The sequence below is a fragment of the Madurella fahalii genome (genome assembly GCF_045866475.1).
Source record: "Madurella fahalii IFM 68171 DNA, scaffold_4, whole genome shotgun sequence".
NCBI lineage: Eukaryota > Fungi > Ascomycota > Sordariomycetes > Sordariales > Madurella > Madurella fahalii.
The window spans coordinates 3,063,947-3,084,755 of NW_027263974.1; the positions used below are offsets into that span (position 1 = coordinate 3,063,947).

The 20,809-nt window shown below is 54.3% G+C and overlaps 11 protein-coding genes across 11 annotated transcripts; 5 read left to right on the forward strand and 6 right to left on the reverse strand.

Moving 5' to 3' along the window:
- Positions 1-919: 919 nt before the first annotated feature.
- On the reverse strand, positions 920-1,531 carry MFIFM68171_07885 (Centromere protein V; the record flags this gene model as incomplete). Its single annotated transcript, XM_071063305.1, has 1 exon — positions 920-1,531. One exon carries the CDS (start codon positions 1,529-1,531, stop codon positions 920-922), a length of 612 nt encoding a protein of 203 aa, XP_070919406.1.
- Positions 1,532-2,105: 574 nt separating this feature from the next.
- On the reverse strand, positions 2,106-3,549 carry MFIFM68171_07886 (Class I SAM-dependent methyltransferase; the record flags this gene model as incomplete). Its single annotated transcript, XM_071063306.1, has 5 exons — positions 2,106-2,445; positions 2,507-2,881; positions 2,947-3,031; positions 3,160-3,451; positions 3,511-3,549. The coding sequence occupies 5 exons, from the start codon at positions 3,547-3,549 to the stop codon at positions 2,106-2,108; spliced, it is 1,131 nt and encodes a 376-aa protein (XP_070919407.1).
- Positions 3,550-5,183: 1,634 nt separating this feature from the next.
- MFIFM68171_07887 (uncharacterized protein) lies at positions 5,184-6,406 on the forward strand (the record flags this gene model as incomplete). The annotated part of the gene is made up of 5 exons (XM_071063307.1): positions 5,184-5,326; positions 5,396-5,605; positions 5,767-6,109; positions 6,177-6,311; positions 6,377-6,406. 5 exons carry the CDS (start codon positions 5,184-5,186, stop codon positions 6,404-6,406), a joined length of 861 nt encoding a protein of 286 aa, XP_070919408.1.
- Positions 6,407-6,637: 231 nt separating this feature from the next.
- On the forward strand, positions 6,638-6,874 carry MFIFM68171_07888 (uncharacterized protein; the record flags this gene model as incomplete). Its single annotated transcript, XM_071063308.1, has 1 exon — positions 6,638-6,874. The coding sequence occupies one exon, from the start codon at positions 6,638-6,640 to the stop codon at positions 6,872-6,874; it is 237 nt and encodes a 78-aa protein (XP_070919409.1).
- Positions 6,875-6,940: 66 nt separating this feature from the next.
- On the forward strand, positions 6,941-7,813 carry MFIFM68171_07889 (uncharacterized protein; the record flags this gene model as incomplete). The annotated part of the gene is made up of 1 exon (XM_071063309.1): positions 6,941-7,813. The coding sequence occupies one exon, from the start codon at positions 6,941-6,943 to the stop codon at positions 7,811-7,813; it is 873 nt and encodes a 290-aa protein (XP_070919410.1).
- Positions 7,814-9,686: 1,873 nt separating this feature from the next.
- MFIFM68171_07890 (uncharacterized protein) lies at positions 9,687-11,317 on the reverse strand (the record flags this gene model as incomplete). Its single annotated transcript, XM_071063310.1, has 4 exons — positions 9,687-9,763; positions 9,816-10,616; positions 10,678-10,754; positions 11,166-11,317. 4 exons carry the CDS (start codon positions 11,315-11,317, stop codon positions 9,687-9,689), a joined length of 1,107 nt encoding a protein of 368 aa, XP_070919411.1.
- Positions 11,318-11,902: 585 nt separating this feature from the next.
- Positions 11,903-13,816, forward strand: MFIFM68171_07891 (uncharacterized protein; the record flags this gene model as incomplete). The annotated part of the gene is made up of 1 exon (XM_071063311.1): positions 11,903-13,816. The coding sequence occupies one exon, from the start codon at positions 11,903-11,905 to the stop codon at positions 13,814-13,816; it is 1,914 nt and encodes a 637-aa protein (XP_070919412.1).
- Positions 13,817-14,740: 924 nt separating this feature from the next.
- On the reverse strand, positions 14,741-15,465 carry MFIFM68171_07892 (uncharacterized protein; the record flags this gene model as incomplete). Its single annotated transcript, XM_071063312.1, has 3 exons — positions 14,741-15,111; positions 15,190-15,230; positions 15,311-15,465. The coding sequence occupies 3 exons, from the start codon at positions 15,463-15,465 to the stop codon at positions 14,741-14,743; spliced, it is 567 nt and encodes a 188-aa protein (XP_070919413.1).
- Positions 15,466-15,558: 93 nt separating this feature from the next.
- MFIFM68171_07893 (uncharacterized protein) lies at positions 15,559-16,412 on the reverse strand (the record flags this gene model as incomplete). Its single annotated transcript, XM_071063313.1, has 4 exons — positions 15,559-15,831; positions 15,895-16,188; positions 16,262-16,299; positions 16,373-16,412. 4 exons carry the CDS (start codon positions 16,410-16,412, stop codon positions 15,559-15,561), a joined length of 645 nt encoding a protein of 214 aa, XP_070919414.1.
- Positions 16,413-16,931: 519 nt separating this feature from the next.
- On the forward strand, positions 16,932-18,711 carry MFIFM68171_07894 (uncharacterized protein; the record flags this gene model as incomplete). Its single annotated transcript, XM_071063314.1, has 4 exons — positions 16,932-17,042; positions 17,129-17,414; positions 17,471-17,656; positions 17,732-18,711. 4 exons carry the CDS (start codon positions 16,932-16,934, stop codon positions 18,709-18,711), a joined length of 1,563 nt encoding a protein of 520 aa, XP_070919415.1.
- Positions 18,712-19,346: 635 nt separating this feature from the next.
- MFIFM68171_07895 (uncharacterized protein) lies at positions 19,347-20,744 on the reverse strand (the record flags this gene model as incomplete). Its single annotated transcript, XM_071063315.1, has 2 exons — positions 19,347-19,981; positions 20,207-20,744. 2 exons carry the CDS (start codon positions 20,742-20,744, stop codon positions 19,347-19,349), a joined length of 1,173 nt encoding a protein of 390 aa, XP_070919416.1.
- Between the last annotated feature and the right edge of the window lie 65 nt (positions 20,745-20,809).

The window sequence follows — 20,809 nt, forward strand, 5'->3', positions numbered from 1 at the left end:
ACCGCAAAGCCACCGGCTCTCTCCAAGATACCAGAAATGCGAGCGCAAAACAGCAGTTTTAACCTTTTAAACAAGCTTGTGGGGTCTCTGCTCCCACATGCCCGGGTCAGTCTTGGCATTGTCTTTGACCCCGCAACCCACGTTCAACTCTTGGCGGCCGCCAACTCCCAGGACAACTCGGAACAACAACCAGCAAAACAACAAGTTGCACATATTGTCCTAAGCCTCATCCAATGCCGGTATTCGAAAAGCGGAGAGTCTTGGCAGGTCATCGGTCTCTTGTCAGTTAAAGCGAAGCTGCACAGAGTTTGCATTGAAAACAGAGAGCTGAGAGGGACCATCACGGTTCAACTCACCGGCCACGCCACCTCAACAGTCCGCTATCATTTCCCGTCGTCATCCGATTTTGTCACGCTTGAACCGTCTGCAATTTCCGTCTTCTTTTTTCTTTGGTGTCTAGGAGAGTGCAAGACGCACCGTGACGGTTTGTGGACTCTGAAGGTATCGGTCGAGCATACTTCGGACTAACTCGTTGATGGCCCTTCACCATTTGGGCCATCCCAATCCTTTTCATCGTTTCCTTCCCTATGGGGTGAGATGCTTTAGCGACCACTACGGGACCATGACGTTGGGAAACGGCTAGTATTTCCCTCTTCCACACGAGAATCCTCACTAATGAGACAGACATGCTGTTGGTAGATGACAGCGCCCTTCGCGTGAGTTGCATGCTTTGATATAAGTAATGAGCCGTAGGGTACTATACGATGGCTTGCAATCTAGATATTAGTAACTGCAGCAATGACCAGTATTTAACTAGTTAACGACAGTAGGATGAAAACCCCTCCATCCTCGTTCTCCGGCCAGCCAATTTCTGCTCTATCCTTTGCAACAAAGTCCTCTTCTCAACAAGCGCAAGCATTCAATATGCCCCTCCCGCAAAAGGCCTTTCGTACCTCCTCTCCGCCGGCCCATCCCCTTCCGCAAGACACTCCAGATACAAAACCCACTTCTTCTCCGTCCACTCCCTCAAATCAACCCCCTCCTGCCCGGCATCAAGCGTATAAGCATTCACACTTAGATACCTCGCCTCTTCTTCAACCCACCCCCTCTTGGGACTCCAAACAGCCACCTTCTCCCCCGCCGGAACCGTCGCCGCTTGGGTCTCAGGAACCACCTTCTCCAGCACCTCTCCCTCCCCGGCAAACGTGAAACACCGCACCCCGCACGTCCGACAAAACAACCAATGCAGCCTCCTCTCAAAGCACTGGTAGTCGCTAAGCTCACGTAGCGGGTCAAGCGGGGACAGCAGCAGGAAATCGTCGGGTGGTGAGGGGAGACGCATGTGGAGGAAGCCGGCTTTCTGACAGGTAGTGCAGTTGCAACGGTAGAAGACCTGCCGGCGGCGGCCGTCTTTGTCGCGCAGGTCCATTGGCTCCGGCGGGACGTGCGGGAGCGTGAGGTAGACGATGTATTTGATGATGCCGCAGTGGCAGGAGCCGGTGTACGGGCGTCGGGTTGAGGGTGCCGCCATGGTCAAGTACTAATGATACCTCCGCGGCTTTGGGAGGGATTCTGGATCGTTCTTTGGAGTCGGAAAGCAGTGCTCCCTTGATCGCGTCTGAAGATTTCACTATGGAATTGTGAGAAATCGGTAGCTGGGAGGAAGGCGGGGTTTATCAATAGCCGAGACACGTGCCTCCTATCTCAAGATGCGTAACGGAAGTTCGTGGAGGGTAAGGCGGGGAAATACATCGCCGGCACTCAATGTCTGTGGCAAAGGCAGCAAAGGAAGGACGTAGACGACTTGGATACACTATTAGGTTATAATTAAGTGAACGAAGTCGTCAAATTCTGCCTGGCCGTTTACATTTCTCCCGGGAAAGACCCATATTACTTTTACAATCTGTACTATAACTACGACAGAGATGTTGACTAACTCGGTCAATCCATTGTGGTGCCATGTCCATCCACGGTTGGATAACCATCCAATTCTGTCCAGCCGACATTTCCTCCTAGCCCAATACCTTATCTTCTACGTCCTTCAACAAGTACAACGTCAAACGCGCAACTATCCGCCGTGCAGATTTAGGTCATGGCTGGGTGTTTTAGTTGTCCTTGCGCTCCTTGGCTCCCACAAACCAATACAGGTTGCCAAACGGTGGAAGCACCTTTGTTTCACCGTGGTGGAATGTCCACCCGTTTGTTTTCAGGCCCCGCTCCTCCTCCGCCGCGATGAGGTCCCTGATCTCTTTGGGGGAGCGCGTGCGGATGCAGGACACGTAGCCGTCCCAGGCAAAAAATAAGGGCACCATTGGGATGACATAGGTAAGGATGAGGTGCATTGGGGACCACCAAAACCACAGCAGAGTTGTGACCAGGGGCGAGAGGATCACGATTGACGTATTGAGCAGTGCAGGGATGTTGCGCTGTGTCATCTCAAAGATACTAATTAGGGGAGGATCAGCCAGGAATAAGGCGGGTCATTGCGGTGGATGCAAGCACTTACACGAACGCATCGGAGCCCTGGATCGAGGCTCGCAAGACTTTGGCGGCTTGCCCGTCATCAAAGTGGTGGAAGCAGAGGTTAAACAGGCGGCATTCGAGAGTCTTCTCATCGACGTAGCGCGTGACTGTCGTCGCATCGACGGGCTTGCTAATGGACGAGATGTTCTCAGACGCTGATGTGATTTTCTTCCACGCCTCCCAATCCGGATACAAGTCCGCCAATACGAATTGGACAGGCTTATCACCCAACGCGCGCAGACGTGCGTTGAGAATGCATTCAAGCATAGGCGTAAGCCCACCAGCGCCAGAACAGTGCGTCAACGAAGGTGTACGCGGTGGGTGTTGCAGGTAGCTTGGACACGAGGATGTCGCAGGCCTGAGCAGCCGTCGAACTCGTCCGGCCCGGCCCGACGGTGTTCCACATCTGGTGGAATTCCATACGGGCTGCCCAAGGCGTGGCCCAAGCTGTGGGAGAGGCCCATGCCACCGCCGAAATTGGCACCCCAGAAGCCGGAACTGGCGAAGGCTGCGAGCATGAGCATGGTTAGGGCGTCGTTGTTATCATCGTCTTTATGCATGCTGCCAGGGACGACGGCCCCTCCCAAATCTCGCTCTTGACGGTCGTCCAGATAAGCGGCGACCTGCGGCAGGTACTCGAACAGCACACCAGGGCCCAGCACGCCATGGCCTTCCAGGGCATCAGAGACGCATTAGGGTGGTAGACTGATTCGACGGCATGGTCAACGGCCCGCATGCCGCTCCCGAGGAATAACTTGCGAGGTGTGTGCCGTGCGAATACAGGATCATAGAATATCGCGCTCATGCCCATGCCGGTCGCCATGAAGCCGACCTTAGTGCCATCGTGGCGAGTGAAGCCGCCGCCAGGCGTGCATTCGGCGGCGCTCAACGTCGTGGGGATGGTGATGTGGGTGAGGAACGAACCTCGCTGCTCGTTGATGCGGAATGAAACCACCTTGGCCGCGTCAATCGGCGAGCCCCACCCACGGATAGGATCGTATCAACGGACGGATTGGTGGAGACCATGGCGAATGCCTCGTCCACGCCCGCAGCCTCACCGTGCTGTTTGATGCCGCGGAGGTTCCCGCATGGTGCTCGCCCAGCAGCGCCTCGAGCTGGCGAATGACGGGCGGGCGTCTTGGTCGAGAGGCTCTGACCGGTGACGATGAAAACCCGGGAAGCTGGAGAAGGTAGCGCACTGAGAAGATGGAGCTCCACGCACGAAGGGCCGTAGAAGAGCCGTTTCAGGTGTGCGTGTGGTACCCACGCTCCGAATAGGGGGATTGCATCGCTGCATCCGACGAGCCTGTTTCCGTGCGGCATCATCCGTCCTTATCTCTCGTAGCCGGGTCGTAATCTGGAAGAGGCGGTCTAAGTGGGGTGAGCCTGGTTGTCTTGGAGTATCAGGAATCCGCTGACGTCTCATTGGGGCGTTACAGATCGGACAAAGATAAACATTTATATGCCTGTCCAATCATGGGCGGCATCTTCCCAGTGTGCAGTAGCCGGCCGTCGGGACCCGAAGTAGAAAGAGTGGCCTTCCATGCCCTGATCCGGTCCGCCCTGTCTCAAGGCTGCGCCGCGCCTGCGCTAACTGTAGTCTGTCTCTCTTGTCGCACGCAGAGTTGGCTCTCCGATGATCTGTCAACAGCCGCAAGCGGGTCGGCGGCGCAACCCCGATGACTTGCAGTCGCCAGACATCGGGAAGCTTAGTGAACGCCGAGGTCAGGTAGCGGCCCCGCCGTCATCTTCCTTGCCCGCTCACGGGCTCCACCACACTCGCTGCAGAGACCCGTCTCCATTGTCTCTCAAGCGATCAGTATTCTTCTGCCATTTTGGTGGCCTCGAAGAATTCAATTTCCCGCACGACGGGGGAAACAGTGTCAGATCCTACGGTGATGTTTAGCCGGATCAGTTTCCTAATTCTCTCCAGCACAACTATCGGCATGAGCGGGCTCAGAGTGAGGCTTGCATGGGCGTCTCTGAGCTCGCGCGTCCAACCGGGTATAAACCCCGATTGGCGAAAGATCTGATTATTGCACGCAACCATCGGAACGCAGTTATGGCACAAAAATCAGGTAGCTAGCATTCTTGGCACACCGTGCCTTTGGCATAGTGGAAAATCTCCGCAGAGGCATCGATTCGGCCCTACAAAACAAGCCACGCAGCGATAATTGCCATTGTCCCTGCATAAGGTAAGGTAGGTATTCATCAGCCTCAGTCCATGCTCTCGGTTATGTAATATTCTCACCGCATTACAAAAGGGAAGACATGCGGCCCGGGGTGGGACAGGGAAATGGGTCAGCGTCAGACGGTTGGTCATTTGACCGTATTCTTAGAGATGCTTTGGATGCAAGTTGCTGAGATAAACTGCTGGTAATGGTGCGGTTCTTCTGTTACGGTTACGCTGCTGCGATGCAAAGGCTGTTGTTAAAAGTCATAACAAAGCCACCCCAGTTCCCTCGTCCAGGAAACCAAGGTCGCTCGATATCGAAAAGGACGCGGCACGAGCCGGTCCTATGGAGACCACAGGCAAGCAAGAGGTAAGTAAAGGCTAAGATCATCGATCATCGATGGCCGCAGCCAACAGGCCCGTTGGTTACACTGCTTCGCTGACCCACTGCTCTCCTTTGCTTCTGGTATAGACTCTGCACTGGACAATGCAGGACGTGGCGTGCGCCAATTATAGATCCCGCAAAATCAAATGCGACCGAGAACGGCCACGATGCGGCTCTTGCGCCCGAGACCAAGTGCAATGTACCTACTCGTCTCCGGCCAAGAGAGTAAACCACCTGAAAGTACTGTGAGTGCGGCTTCACCCCCGAGAATCGAGAAAGCCCGCGGCTCTGACTGGAGTATTCGCTCCCCTTAGGGCACAGGGTTTCGACGATATACAGAATCGTCTAGTCAATGTACAGCAAGAGCTCAGGTCGTTGACGACAATGTTCCAAGGTAGCGACATTGCCGATGGGTTCCCACTTAACTTGGGAGCTCATCAGAATGAGTCCCACATGTATGGTGCCGCTGGTGAGGATGAGCTTCTCGCTCCCAGTGACGGCCACCTCGTCCGGGATGAATACACGTTAGTAGAGAAATACCATGGTCCATGGACGCTGCCCGCTCTGTGTCGCGGTTTCGGGACCGATCTGGCCTTGACCTTCGGAAGCGACGGTTGTCATGCCGGACTGGCTGATGAGATGTGGCGTCACGCCTTGGGCGACGGGCAGTGCCGGGTCGACGTAGAGCCCGAGCCAGGCCAAGAGGGCGTCGGACTCCCCCGCGCCAATTCCTCACGGTGGTCCTGGACAACTTCTTTGGCCGCGACGACTACACTACCGACATTTTGGTCAGGTCAGCTTTCTATGATGCTATCGAACGAACCTACACTGAGCCCTCGAACCTGGCCTCGGACGCTTTGGCAGTGTGTTTCAATCTCGTCATCCTCCTCGTCATTGGGCCAGAGCAGGAGATTAGTCGGCAGGATCCTTTTATTCAGCCGCTTGTCCGAGCAGCCCAATTTGCTGCTAGGAACCCAGCCATTTTCCTCTCGCCGAGGCTTGTAAACGTGCAGGCTCTAGCCCTTCTTGTAAGTCAGCTAAGAGAGGCGGATCCGTCGGATTTCGGGACAGCGCTGACCTGGGATTTCCACACAGAGCCTTCTTGCGCGGCAATCTTACAGTGAGACCCTCGGAGACGCATTGTTTGCTCAAGCCGGCATGTTAGCAAAGGCCATGGGGCTTGACAGAGCAGCTTCAGCCCTCCCCTCGTCGCATCTCTCCCCCGAAGAGGTAGAGGAACGGCGAAAGGTCTTTCGATTGCTATATATCCGCGATCAATGCTCGGCGATAGCAAGGGGAACGCCCGCATGGCTGCACAATCGTAGTTTCACGCCGTTATTAGCTCAAGAACTCCCGGGGACAACCTGCTCGGAGCTCGCTCCTTCGGTTGCAATGCAGGAAGCGAGTCGATTCGAGGGAAACGAAGCAGCTTGGGCTGAGTTAGCCAGCCTGCAGAACACGTTGCTGTACATTCTCTTCACCAGGGAGAGTCATCCTCGGGGATCCGCACCTAGGCGGAGGATGTCGCTAGCCGAGCTCGCGCGAGGTCTTGAGCAATGGTCGCAAAACACGGCGTGCCGTCGACACTTGTACCAACCACTGTGGACGACGTCTCTCTCCACCTGGCCTTTATTGCGACGCGCATGAGGGTTCAGGTGAGCCACAAGAACGCGGAAGGAGAAGTTGCCTGCGCTGCCGCGCAAGCGCTCCATGACGCGCGCCTGAGCTGCCTGTTGTTCCTGGTAGCTTGCGACGGCGGAAAGAACAGGAACCTGGCGGCGAAGTTGGAATGACTGCTTGGTATAAGCAGAAGCCCGTCCGTAGGTGCCGTGGGGATGACGAGCATAACGGGGTCCAGCATGCCGTCTATGTCACCCTTAGTCTCACCGCCGCTAGACGTAGCAAGGCCACCTATGACGGAAGCGTTGACATCAAGACCACATACGGTCAGCTCGGCCGTATCGAAAATATCAAAACCACCTCCCAACTCAATAGGAGCTAACCGTCTGGCGCTTGTATTTCCAACCATTGCCCTCTTCACCCTCGCCAGGGACATCCTTGGAATGAGAGTTCATGGAAGCGTTGGGCGCGAATCGAAGACCCCGACAGCAAAAGGGATGATTGACGAACAGAAAAAAGAGCGCGGGGACCGAGCGGAGGAGGATGACGAGGCATTGCTGAAATCCGTGTTGGCAATCTTTCCCAGCGCCGCTGCCGGTGCTGATGGTGGGCTCGACAACCGCGCTGCCAAGGTCGGCCGGATTGTCCAGGTCTTGGTGGATATTATCTCCGCCGTTAGCCGCCGTGCTCAGCAAGGAAATGTGCCAGACGACGCGGGCGATAGCAGTGTTATCGACTCGCTGTTGGATAGCGCCTGGGCTATATTGCCGAACGGCAACGGTGCCGCTACAGACTTCAGCACAGCGACCGTTATGCTGGACCTACATCCTATTTCGCCTGGAAGTTCGTGGGCCAATGACCAAGGCTCTTCGGCTGAATACCCGTCCAGAACGGGCTCGTCTTCGGCGTCCATTTCGGCCGCGACCATGTCAGAAGTGGCTTCCGACATCTCACAGTTCATAGATCGCATGGGCATTAACGCCACCGGAATGTGGGTTGACCAAGATGGCCCGGTGTACCAAGAGGATGTCGCCGAGCCGAACAGAGCGAAAAGAAAGAGAGCACGCACAAGATTTGGCCTCGGCGGCGGCGAAGCGGGTGATTATCTATAGACGCAAAATGGGAAGTGAGGAGTGGTGGGGGAGGGGAAATGTCACCCATCCGTGTCGGCGAGAACGCCTAAGCCAATGAACCCGCTTACCCCAACATCCGGTCCAGTCTATAAGGCTAACAACTCTTTTCCGCCTACCCACTTCAACTAACCATGACTCAGTCAGTCCTACACTGAGTTGCACCATTTTTTCACTACTACTTTGTCAATCACCGGCAATGGCCTTGTCAAGGAAGATTTTCAGGACTCTCCTGGTTATCTTGCAAAGAGTTAGTCTTATATAAGGTCCAGACCCACTTTGGAATACCGCGCCCGACATCGTCTTCCTATCGGCTACAGGTCCGACCAACTGGGGCAGAGGCATTCGAGTTATCACAAGAGGCTAAGCTAGCTGAATGTACCTAAACTGAGAGGCCTGACCAAGTGCAGTTACGAGGCCGTATCCTGGGCCTCGATACTGAGCCTTTAGCAGCCGGGACGTCCTGGGTACGGCGGTTCTTACGTAGGAACCAAGTCTTGAAGACTTAAGGAACTAGGCGGATAGATCTAGTTTAGATCAATATAGTTACTGTAGCAAGCTGATAATTACAGAGTGGTTTAGGTAGGTAATTACCTGACGATCTCCACTAATTATCAAGGACATTCTCCCTGACAACCGTTGGGGTAGTCTCTGGCTCACAGCCTCGTTCTTCCGGTCTAGATGTAGTCACGTGGGGAGTAAGGTCGTTGTGGCCCGAGCGTTGTAGAGTGTGGGTCTCCTAGAATTGCCTCAGCTGTCGTAAGTTTCGTTTATGCGATTTGATTAGCTTGTTGAAGTGGGGCCTACAAAGTGGGTCGACAGGTACAAGCGGTACCTCACACCCAGCAGGTCTGAGCACCTGAGACTAGATATTCATGCGTGCCAATATGTCTGCTCCCGCTTCCAGTATGTACACTATATGCAGGTAGTATGTGACAATAGCGCCGGGCAATGGTTCCTAGGAATGGACCATGGGGGAGAGTTCCTAGGAACCGACCAGGGGTCCGGCAGTGGTTCCTGTAGATACCTTATCTTCCTCCTGATGTTGGTAGCGGCACAGCAGCTTCCATACTCGGCTTGATCCTTGGGGGCTCAGTGACCCGTTCATCCCGTAACACCTCCATTGCCGCTCTCATGTACCACTTAGCCGCTTCCTTACTCACGACACTAGCACTTATACCTGATTCCTCTTGATGGTTTCCAACCATAGCGTCAAAGATGAGTTCCAATCTCCTCCATGCCAAGCCTCGCGAATCTTTCTTCGGTGGAACAAAGTCTAGCACCTCCTCATCAGCCATGTCATGCCTTCTACTAGCCAAGCAATAAATCTACTCACAAGGAATAGGCCTCTCTCCCACATCTGGGAAGAGCATCTCCCACATGCGAAACCATCTCTCCTCTTCGCTCAGACAGGGTTCCTTCTTGGGTATCCTCAAGGCCTTCATGACAGCATTCCGATGAACTCGAGTGGGAGTAGGTGTGCACGGTGGATCCCGCATGCTGTGTCGTTCAAGCCCGGCCAGTGAAACGCAGTTGGTTTTGCAGCGGGTGCATTCGTAGGCGAAGTGGTGGGCTTCGAGGTGCGTGCTGTGAGGCGTTAAATGCAAAAAAGCGCTTCCCTGAAAGTGACAGGAATGAACTCACCCAAGATCGGAGAGCAAATATCCCGGACCCTTACACCCACGCCTGTGATAAACTTTCGGATCGACGATATTAAACGGACATCTGAACAACTTCCCGGACGAAGGGCTCGATGATGTCGCTCCAACAGTAATATGTTCACTTCTATCCCCTGCTTTCTCGTCTTGTGAGTCCCTACCTCTCAAAACGGACTCAAAGTCATAAACCACGGCCCTCAGCTCCCCAGGGAGTGAATGCAGCGTCTTGATTGTATCTTCTGCGGTGTTGTGGGCCTGGGAATCACCTTGGCGACTGAAGACCTTGCGAATGCGTTGGTCGAGATGAGTGAATATAGATGTCATACTCCTTTCATCGTCGTCATCGTCGTCTTCGTCATCTGTTCCGGGTGACGATTCGGGATCGGTCTCCTGGCCCCTGAAGGCGCTAGATGTGGGTTGAGTTGGGGTGGGTGTTTCAACTTGCTGTTGTGACATGACGGTGTAAACGGGACGGGGTGTTGCGGTTTCAGTGTTCTCAGCCGTGTTGGGGGCGGTGTAAGATTCCCGTGGTTGAGAGGGAGGTGGCGACTGCAAAGGCTGTATGACGGGAGCAGCATAGATGCTTGATGCCTGGGTGTTAGAGCCTGAGTTGTTGCCTTGGTCGGGGCTGGAGAAGTGCCTTGGTTGTTGTCCTGTCATGCTCAGTTCCGTCGTCTGGAGTTCTACCACCTGGGTGAAGGACTGTCGAGATGTGCGTCCCATGTCGAAAGATGAGGCCTGTGGAGAATTTTGAGTGGAAGATGAGATGAAGGAGCTTTGGCTGGGATCAATCCCTTTTGTGAGCTGGCCCTTGATATGGAGTCCAGGCGCTTGGCTTTTGTTGTGTATGTCCCGAAGGTCCTTGAGACGTTGCTCCAGTTCCTTTAGCCGTGACGCCACGTCTAACTCACCCTCTCGAGCAACAATTCTGAGAGTAAGATTCGTGATAGTGACTTCTTTTACGGACTTTGATCCCGGTCTCCTTGCCAAGGCGCTGACATCCCAGTCATTGAGGTCTGTTTCCTTCACCGAAAGTCGGTAGGCCTTGAAGCTCTTGTCAGTGCCACTAATGTGGCTGAAGACAAGCGCCTCATCCTGTTCCTCCAGGACCCATCTAACATCCGAAACTATCGCGGTAAAGTTAGATGCAAGCATCCCTATGACGGATGCGTGTTTCAGGGCACTCACTTTTGATCCGTAGCATTGTCCTTCCGTTGTCGTGGAGCTCTCGAAGGAACATAACCAGCAGCGGCGACTTCACCACACTGAGATATGACCGTCCGTGGGACTCATGAGAAACAGTGGGCAATAGCGTACTGACTGTGGTGCATCCTGACATGATGGATGCCGCATCTCCATGAAGGCCCGATCTTCCGTCGCCAACTGCATCGACAGGAGCCCACCACAGCTGAACCTCGCCTTCACCCTTGTATCGCTCATCTCGTAAAAGTCTCTCAATCATGGCACCGCAATGAATATTGGACCTGAAAGCGAATTGACTGTATCCCGTCACATATGTCTGGAATTGTGACACTGCCCCGCGATCGGGAAATGCATATTCTACGGATGACCGGGGGTTATCGCCCATTATCCGCACCGTCCAGCCCATCCGGTTTCGGTCAGTGGTATAGCGTAGGATAAAACGATGATTAGTTAGGCTGAATTCTCTCACATACGGATGCTCCGAGTTTTCGGTTGGGTCTGCGACGCGTATAAGTTTGTCATCAGCTTCTAGGATTTCGAGCATGGACCCAGCCCGCCAGTTGGGTGGCGGTGGCATGAGTTGCAGGCTGGCTAGAGGCTGCTTCTGGTCGTAGTTGATGGCCATGTTGGGAAATGTAACAATTTGGTGATAATTTAGTTTGGAGTTTGCCTTTCTGGAAGACAACAAGGTGGGAGTCCCGCTCTGGCGTGCACCCTCCCCTTTTTGTTGCAGGTTAAGCTGCGAGTCGGCATCAGCCCCCCATGCAGCTTCTCCGAAAACATACGTGGGGGGAAGCCAGCCTTCAAGGCAGTAACCAATCCAAGGTTCTAATACCAACGAGGCTCTCGCTTGGCTAGACCTGATGGTGAGGTGTGACAGTTTCTAATACGTACTCCACCCGCGCCTATCAAGAACTCGATGCGTCAGTGGCGGCATCACAGTATCACGATTGGATGCTGTTCGGTCAGCTCCAGCCAAATAGTTGAGTTTGATGCAGTGGCTTGCCAGTAACCTAACTCGGGCACAGCTGTAAGCCATCCCAACACGGAACGGGCAAGACGGGATGGAAGCGCCCGACCATCGACCAGCGTATAAGTGCACCGCCTCCTCGCTGCACACCGCGTTCAGAGACATTCCAATCTGGTCTTTCTGGGTTGAAGCCGCACTTGCTGTCGAGAAAAAAGAAGAAAAAAGAAGAACAAAATCGAGATGGAGACCCAGCACACCCAACCTGAGCAAGAACCTCCGGCTCAAACGCTCCAGGACCAGGGTCACCTCGCCGACGCTCAGGCAGCTGCAGACGCCAGCCCTGAGACAACACTCATCAACCGCGCACTTTCGCCGGATCAACTTCTCAGTCCTTTTACGGTTTTTTGCCTCATTGTCAATCGCACCATCGCTAGCGGAATTTTTACCCAGCCATATAATGTGCTGAAAGGAGTCGGCAACCCAGGAGCATCGTTACTAGTTTGGTTCTCGGCCGGCATCATTGTGCTGTGCATTACGGCTTGCTGGGTGGAGCTCGGCCTCAGCATCCCTCGCCATGTTGTGGGACAACACTATGTTTCCACTCCCAAGTCAGGGGGCGACAAAAACTACCTCGAGTACATATTCAAGAAACCCCACTTGATGATCAGTTGCGTGTTTGGCATCGCTTTCATCATCTTCGGCAACCTCGCCGGAAACGCCATCCAGTTTGGAGTCTTCATGCAAGCCGTCATCGACCCGACCTGCCAGGACGGGTGCGTGCAGAGAGGTCCTGTCGTGGCCTGGGCCATCTTTGCTCTATCCATTTGTGCGTTCATCAACATCGCCACGCGCAAGTTTTCCATCCTTCTCAACAATATTTTCGCCGTTTGCAAAGTTTTGCTGGTCATCCTCATGGTCTTCATCGGCATTATCTACGGCTCTACCCATAACACCGGCTGTCGACAGATCACCTGGGAGAACAAAGGCGAGGGCGGCGACTTCGGGGATGTCGTCCTAGCCCTATTTTACGCAACATACCCCTACACCGGGTACGAACAACCCTTTTACGTCCTCGCCGAAGTCAAACAACCCAAACGCCTCTTCGGCAAGAGCGTCATGTACACCATGTCTTTCTTCATCCTCCTCTACACCCTCGTCAACACCTCGTACCTCTGCATGAACCCGTATCTCGGCACTCTCCCCTCAACCACAAACATCATCACCAACCCCGCCATCGCCTTCTTCTACACCCTCTCCTCCAACGCAAACCAAGACGCCACCACCCGGGCCATCTCCATCATCATCGCCCTCTTCATCCTCGGCAACCTCCTTGCCCAGACCTACACCGCCTCCCGCGTCAAGCAGGAAATCGCCAAGGAAGGGATCCTCCCTTACTCTCTCCTCCTTGCCAAATCCAAAGACACTCTCTTTGCTCGTTTCTTCCCTTCATCCACCACAAGTACAACACAGGGGGGACGGAAAAACGCAGAGCAAGCCCCCTTCGCAGCAACAATCCTCCATCTATCCATCGAGATTTTCCTGGTTTTGGTAGTAGGGTTGACCCTCTCGCCAAATAAAGCATATAATTTTCTGACGTACATCTACACATACATCATTGTTGGCATTCTGGGGTTTCTTACTGTGGTGGGGTTGTTGGGGATGAAGATTGATTCTTTGTTGAGACCGCGTGCTATGACTAGGGGTGAGGAGGGAGGTGGGAATGGGAATGGGAAAGAGAAGGGGAACAAGAAGAAGGGAAGAGGTTGGGATCAAAAAAGGGAATGGGCGCCGGTATTGGATCCCTTGCCTTGTGTCGTTGCGGTGGTGGGATTAGCGGTGATGCTGTTCGGGGCGTTTCTGAGTCCGTCGAAACAGGAAGCAAATGAGGTTGTGTGGTGGGTGAACCCACTGGTGGGGTGGCTTTGCTTTCTGGCGGGAGTGGCGTGGTGGGGTTGGTTGGAGTTGAGACAGTGGTTGGGAGGATATCGGCTTGAGAGTACAAGGATTGTGTTTGTGGAGAAGCTGGACGATCAGGATCCGGTGCAGACGGCAGAAATGGTGAGGGTGAGGAGGAGGTATAAGTCGCAGATGAGGCCGGTTGATAACGCGTTGTCGGGTGGGGTTGTTAGGGAAGGGGACGTTGGAGTAGGGTAACAACTACCTGCTGTTTTCCATTAAAGTAAAGGATTAAAAAATAGTACAATAAGTCAATAGATTATAGTTAAGGATCGAGAATCCCGTTGCCAAACATGTCGGCCGAGGCGTTCTCTGGGCCGGCCGCGTCTTGCATGGTGAAGAGGCCTGTGACCGGGAAGAATGTTGATTAATGCGAACTACTCACCTTGATTTATGAATGTGCCTCCTAGATCTCACTCGCCCAAGCCCTGGGATTCATAATCTTGCTCTTATCACAGTTACAATAGTAGCTAACCCTCAGTAATCCACCCAAACATCTAATCCAAGTCGCTTCGCTTCTCATATATCAAATCCGCTGATCCGTCTCTGGACGGCCATTCTGCGGTGTTTTTTCCTCTTCCCCCTCATCCTCCGACCTCCTACGAGCAGCCCTAAAGTATTCACTTCGTTCGTCAACGAAGGAGGCTGGTCGACGCAGGCTTCCTTTTTTATCGGCCTTCCTACACGAGCCACCTCACTCATCGGCGCCGATTGTACCGTACATATGTCAGAAGAGATCCAGTCCACTACTCTCGTCGTACCGCGGGCACTGATATCGACCGTCTTACTTAACGGCTCTCTCGCCTTTACCAAAAAAGAGAAAAAAGGAAAAAAAAAAATCTAGAGCAAGCGTATTTAACAACCTTCCCCCCCCCCCCCAGCCCCCTCTCCCCTTTTGTTAACGCTACGTGCCACAGCAGGAGAGCTATTGCTCTGCACAGCTATTACAATGGTACTAGTAGTTTCCTGTCGAGAAGATTGAATCTGGTAAAATTGGCACGTGTTAAGGCAAGTTTATCAACGTCACATGATCACCTTCATCTCACAATCTCGGGCAGGGTTGTGATTAATTGCCGCTTGCTCCTCAGCAAATCACGCACTCTCGAGATAAATATAACGCCTCTAGGCAGAGGACACGGCTAAACCAGGAGCCGACTCAGCATCCCGGCGCAGCTGGACTTTTGCGTGTTCACTGATCTCCCTCTCAGGCGCAGCAACAGCGGGAGCAGCAGCGGCGCTGCCGTGGCCGTCCATGGGCTTGAATCCGCGCTGAAACACGGGGCTCGCCTGGATCTTTTTCCAGTCATGCAACATAAGCCCGTTCTCCACCGAGCACCGGACCTCTTCAGCCCCGCGAGGTATCATCTCCTTTTCGTAGTTGTTCATTGCCTCAGCAAGCGTGAGTTGGGCGCTATCACCAGCGAGCGCGGCTTTCAATTCCCGCGAAAGGTGCCAAACGTCATTGATGCAGTTGTTCAGCCCCTGACCCCGGTCTGTGTATGTTGAGGCAGCGCATGTGAGCAAATTCCGGGAACAAGTAAAAGAAGCACCAATGAACGGGGAGAACTCACAGGGCGACATGGGGTGTGCAGCGTCGCCGATAAGCGAAATCCTTCCATTACGGTTGTCCACGGCTGGGTAACCCAGTAGCTGATATCTGCCTTGTGAACCTCTGTAGCATCCGGAAGCCACATAAAAGCCGAGCGGGCAGGCTCGCCTAGGCCGGCAGCGCGCTCCTTGATCAGAACCAGGCGTTCCTTGTAGCCGAGCGAGTTGTCCACTTCGCCAAGCCAAGCCATGGCCATGTGGAAGATCCAGGACTCGGGGTGGTCAGGACCATCGGGCATGCTTGCAACTAATTCGCGGAACCAAAACGTTAGGATAAATCACACACGAAGGAGTCGGGCACACTAACTCGACTAGAATGCATAGAAGGACCGCTAGCTCAAGGCCAGATAGCTCGTGGGATACCGTTGTCTGACGAATCGAGCTTTCTCGGCATCGTTATAACATACCGTCATATTAGTGTAGAAGATAGGAAACCTGGTCACGGCCGCCTTCTCTGCGCTGCCCATGGCAAACTCACGGACTTTGGACTTGGGGCCATCGGCACCAATGATCAGAGTTCCCTGAACCAAGGTGCCATCCGAGAAGGTAGCAATAACCCCCTCCCCGCTCTTGTTGAAGGCGATGTCGGCGAGAGACTTGTTGTACTGGGCAATTGTCAGCAGCCCAAGACGCAGTAGTCTCCGAGAGAGTAGCATCTTCAAGCTTACCTGAACATCGATCCCTTCGGAAGCGAGCTCCCGCATCCGGCTTCGGGGTACTCGTAGCCCGTTTTCGTAGGGCACACCGGTGATAAGCTCACCAGTCTCGCCGTTGATGATCGGATAAAGGCCAGAGTGGATGCCGACCGTCGGGTTGCAAGCAATGGCATCCATCTTGTCGGACACCTTCTCCGGGAGGATCTCTTTAAGCAGGGGCAGAGCCCAGTGAATTGCCATGGTCCACTCATTGCTCCGGTAGTTCATAGCCTTCTCCTTCTCGAAGATGGAGTAGTTGATGCCGGCCTGCAAGTAGAACGGTCCAGTTTAGACAAGCCTAAGTTCAGATGTGGCCTGGATGGGTATTGCGCCCACTCACCTTCTTCAGCGCCTGGCAGGTGAGGAGGCCGGTAATACCTGCGTGGAAGAACCACGGTGACCCGTAATCAGCGACAGACTTGGAGGTTGGAGAGAGACAGGGAACGCATACCGGCGCCAATGACAATTGCATGCGCGTCTTGGGTATGCATCGTGTACACAAATAGCGGGTTACTGGTACTTCAATACCAACGCAGCGTCAGTCAGTCTTGGATGTGCCCCAATACTATATCTGATCTGGGCCTACTGAGTGGTTGACTGAACATCGACTGTAATAAATCTTCTTAAATCTACCGCGGTAAAAAAAATCTCCGTCTTACCACTTCGATGCAAGACAGAGCTGCAGCAATTCCTCGGTGGCTGCCTGTACCTTGTCTCCTACCCGACTTATCGTTCTTCGCGCTTTGGAAACAACACCCGTCAACACCGGCCCTGCACGGAGTCCGGCATCCGACCCCCCGAACCCAGCCGAATTAAATGGGCCCACAAGAGGGGACCGCACTACCATAGGGTGTAACTCGGACATCTCAATTACTTATGGTTTACGGCGCAATCAAGCAGTATTCCGGTTGAATTCTTAAAAGGCCGGCGGCCACTGCGAGCAGGCGCAAGAGTCGCGTTGGATAAGGGCCACCCATTTCAAGCCCGTTATTAGTTCTTCAAGGCCCAGGATGACAAGTAATATTAGTAGAGTTGTCGGACAGGAAGAGGACCTGCCGGGGAACATATCACCCCTGGGCACGATTTCTTTGGCATATGCTGTGGGGCTTTGCCTACTTGTTGTAAGTCACAATGCCTGGTCATCGGCTTGCTTCAAGATCCAGGTGGCTCCAGACAAATACGATAACTAATAAATACCGGTATTCAGGCGTGTCTCTATTTTGTCCGCAACATTTACTTCCACTCGCTCAGCAAGCATCCGGGGCCAAAGGCGTGGACAGCAAGTCGGCTTCCATGGTGTTTGCACCAATACCGAGGCACTCTCAGCCAGCGGCTGCACGAGTTGCACAAACGCTATGGACCGGTAGTGCGCATCGCGCCCGATGAAACCTCGTACAGCTCGGCCGGTGCTTGGAAGACGATATATGGCCAAAGATCTGTTGAAATGTCCAAGGACCCTAACTTCTCGCTGCTCACGCCTTCGGGCGCGCTGAGTACGTTCCCCTTTCCTTATGCACAAGGTACCATGCTCATTACGTATCGTCCGAAGACATTCTCACGGCAGATCGTGAAACACATGCACGCCAGCGGCGATTGCTCTCACACGCGTTTTCAGAGAAGGCGCTGCGGGAGCAGGAGCAGATACTCCAAATGTACTGCACCAAGCTATGCTCCCAGCTCGAAGATCGCTGCCGCAGTGGGCCGGTCGACTTATTCGACTGGTATACATTTGCTAGTGCGTCTCAACCTCTGATGACTTTGGCAAAGGTTATCGATCCTTGCTGACCCAGCGCCATCACTGACCTGGCAGCCTTTGACCTTATCGGCGATCTCGCCTTTGGCCAGACCTTCGGCTGCCTCGACTCGAGCATGCCATCGCCGTTCGTCGAATCCATCAAGTCGGGCTCTCGGGAGTTGATGCTGAACCAGATGCTGCGCTACTACGGCATTCCCTTCATCCGCCCGCTGCTCCCGCTGCTGGGTCTCCGGGGCGTGGCGGGTTCGCGGGCGGCCAACCAGCGCCGTGCCGTCGAGACAGTCCAGGCGCGCATCGCCCGCGGGCCGACCGCCGACCGCAAGGACTTCTGGCACTACGTGCTGAGTCACATTGCCGACCACAACGGCGGCGCCCGTGACGCCAAGACGAGCATGACCGAGGCCGAGATGTACACCAACGCCTTCTCCATCAGCATTGCCGGGTCCGAGGGCACCGCCACGGCGCTGTCGGGCGCCACGTTCCTGCTGCTGCGGCATCCGGACGCGCACCGCCGGGCAGTCGACGAGGTGCGTGCCGCCTTCCCGGCCGAGACGGACATGACGACGGCCAATATGGCTGGGGGATTGCCGTTCCTGGATGCCGTCCTGAACGAGTCCATGCGCCTGTACCCGCCCGTCGCCATCACCCTCCCTCGCAGGGTACCCGAGGGAGGGGAGAACATCGACGGCCGTTTCGTGCCGGCCGGTTACACCGTCGGTGTCAACCACCTCGCGTGCTACCGCTCTGAGCTCAACTTTGAGAATCCAGACGCCTTCCGGCCGGAACGCTGGCTTGCTGACAAGAACCCGGATGCGGCGGAAGCGTTCAAGCTATTCTCGTACGGCCCGCGCGCGTGTCTTGGGAAGAATCCGGCGTGGGCGGAGCTCAGGCTCAACTTGGCGCGCATGTTATGGCGGTTTGACATGCAGTTGGTGGAGACGGAAGCCAATTTGAAGTGGCTGGACGGGCAGAAGCTTTGGGGCTTCTGGGCGAAGCCCCCTCTGTTGTGTAGGTTGGTGCCGGTGCAACGATAAGCGTGTCTTGGGTAATAGTCGTTGACGAAATAGTTGTGATTTGTAAACTGTTCAAGCTAATTATACGGTATCTTCCAACTTGATCCGGCTATGCTGGGAAACATGGAGTAGTAGCTACTATCTAGTACATCCCACCAAAGCAGTCCTTTGCCGATGGTTAATAGGAGTATCCGAGAACAATGCTTGAAAAGCCTCTGACCCGGAAATGGAACCAGTATGATTTTCCTAAAATCACCCATTTCGAGTTCCTCCGACACGTGATCGTCAAGCAGATCCCACGAGTTTTTACCATCATTTAGCAGCCATTGGGGTCCGCATTGGACTTAATTACGCCATTTAGCCCTTCCCCTGAAAACGGATAAGTTACTAATTACATACATTGCACGATAACATGCCACAAGAACTTACAATAGGAAGAATGTAGTGGAAGGGCACCTAATATTTCAAGGGTACTTTAACCATTGTTGATTCGACCACTAGCTACTAGAAATATAACTACTATGCATTTGTTCCAGCACATTCGGCAGTTCGTTCACACGGCCATACCCTTTGTAATTGCTAAATTATACCGTTTGTTCCTCTCCTTCAGTCCTCCTCGATATGAACACTTGACATAATCCCCCATTGCATGACCATTACGGGAAGATTTGCGGGAGAAGTCGTTCAGTGAAGTTCCACACATGGGATGCGGTGGAAGATGAGAAAGTAGCACCAGTGTACCAGGTGCTTTTGTAGCCCTGCAGGGCGTCGAGGTGGGTGTAGAAGCCGCCGGCGATGTTTGCGGCGCTGACTCGCAGGCTGAAAGGCCAGTGACTTGAGAACGCGAGCAGTTCCACGGGGGGAAGGCTTGCCGCGTTGGGGACAACGGCGCGGCGGACACGGTCGACGGTGCGGACGATATCGGCCTTGACACGACTCTCATTCAGGTAGCTTGACGAGCCGTAACGCACGAAATGTATTCCCGCCACCCGCGTGGGCGAGATCTGGTAGAGCGCGGGGAGCTGCGGTAGATTGAACTGGGAGTTCGCGGCCGCGTTGACAAACTCGTCACCTGAGACGAAACCTGGGGCGCTTACCAGACCGACATACCAACCTTGGGCCTCGAAACGGGAAAAAATGTTGTACTCGTGGGTGTCGAGGCCCAGAAGTGCCATGTTGGCCATGATCGGCGGCATCGTGACGAGCAGCTTCTTTGCAATGATGGTCTTGTTGCCGGTCGGCGTCCCGACGACCAGAACCACGCGGCTGTCACTGCGATGTGCGGCCAACCCTGGACGAGACGAGCACGTTCGCGCCGAAGTCTGCCTGGGCTAGAAGATAGACTTCCTGGTTGAAGGTCCTCTCTGTGACAAAGAATCCAGGCGAGGTCGGGAGCTGCCCGTCCAAGTAAGCGGTGTTGAGATATTTGAAGACATAGAGCGTGGGTTGTGACAGCAGATCGCCCAAGCCCTCGGTTTGAGGGTAGATGCTGAACACTGAGGATTCAAGACCGTACTCGATGATGAAGTCCCGGAAGGGCAGAGTAAGATCCCCGGGGAGCGGATTTGGTAGCACGGTATACACCCAATCTCCGGGTACTTGTGCATTTCGCGTGAGAGGATGCTGATATTGTGGTCGGGGTGGAAGTCGGAGAGTTCTGTCGAGGTTTTAAAGTCGACGTAACGGTTGTTGCCAAACCCAACCTCGCTCAGTCTCACACGGACGAGAGGGATGTTATAGTAGCCAAAAAAACGAGTGATGGCATCCTCATCGCCTCCGAAGCCTTGCGCACCGTAGTCGATGTGTTTTTCAGTGCCCGGGATGGTGTAAGTCGCAACGTGACCACCAAAACTGCCTCTCTCCTCCACCACCGCAAACGAATGGTTCATCTCGCGCAGACGAAGGGCGGCATAGACACCCGAAGCGCTGCCGCCAATGATTGCAATATCTCGCTCAAGAATGTTGGTAGCATGAGCGCCCTGCACGGGCGCCCATGCAAAGAGCGAGAGGGCCAAGGAGCTGGCTCCTTGAAAGGAGCGGGGCGAGACACGCATCCTAGACGGCAATTTCTAGGCCGAGGAAGTAACTAATGAACGAATAGCGGGATTGGCCTGCAGAG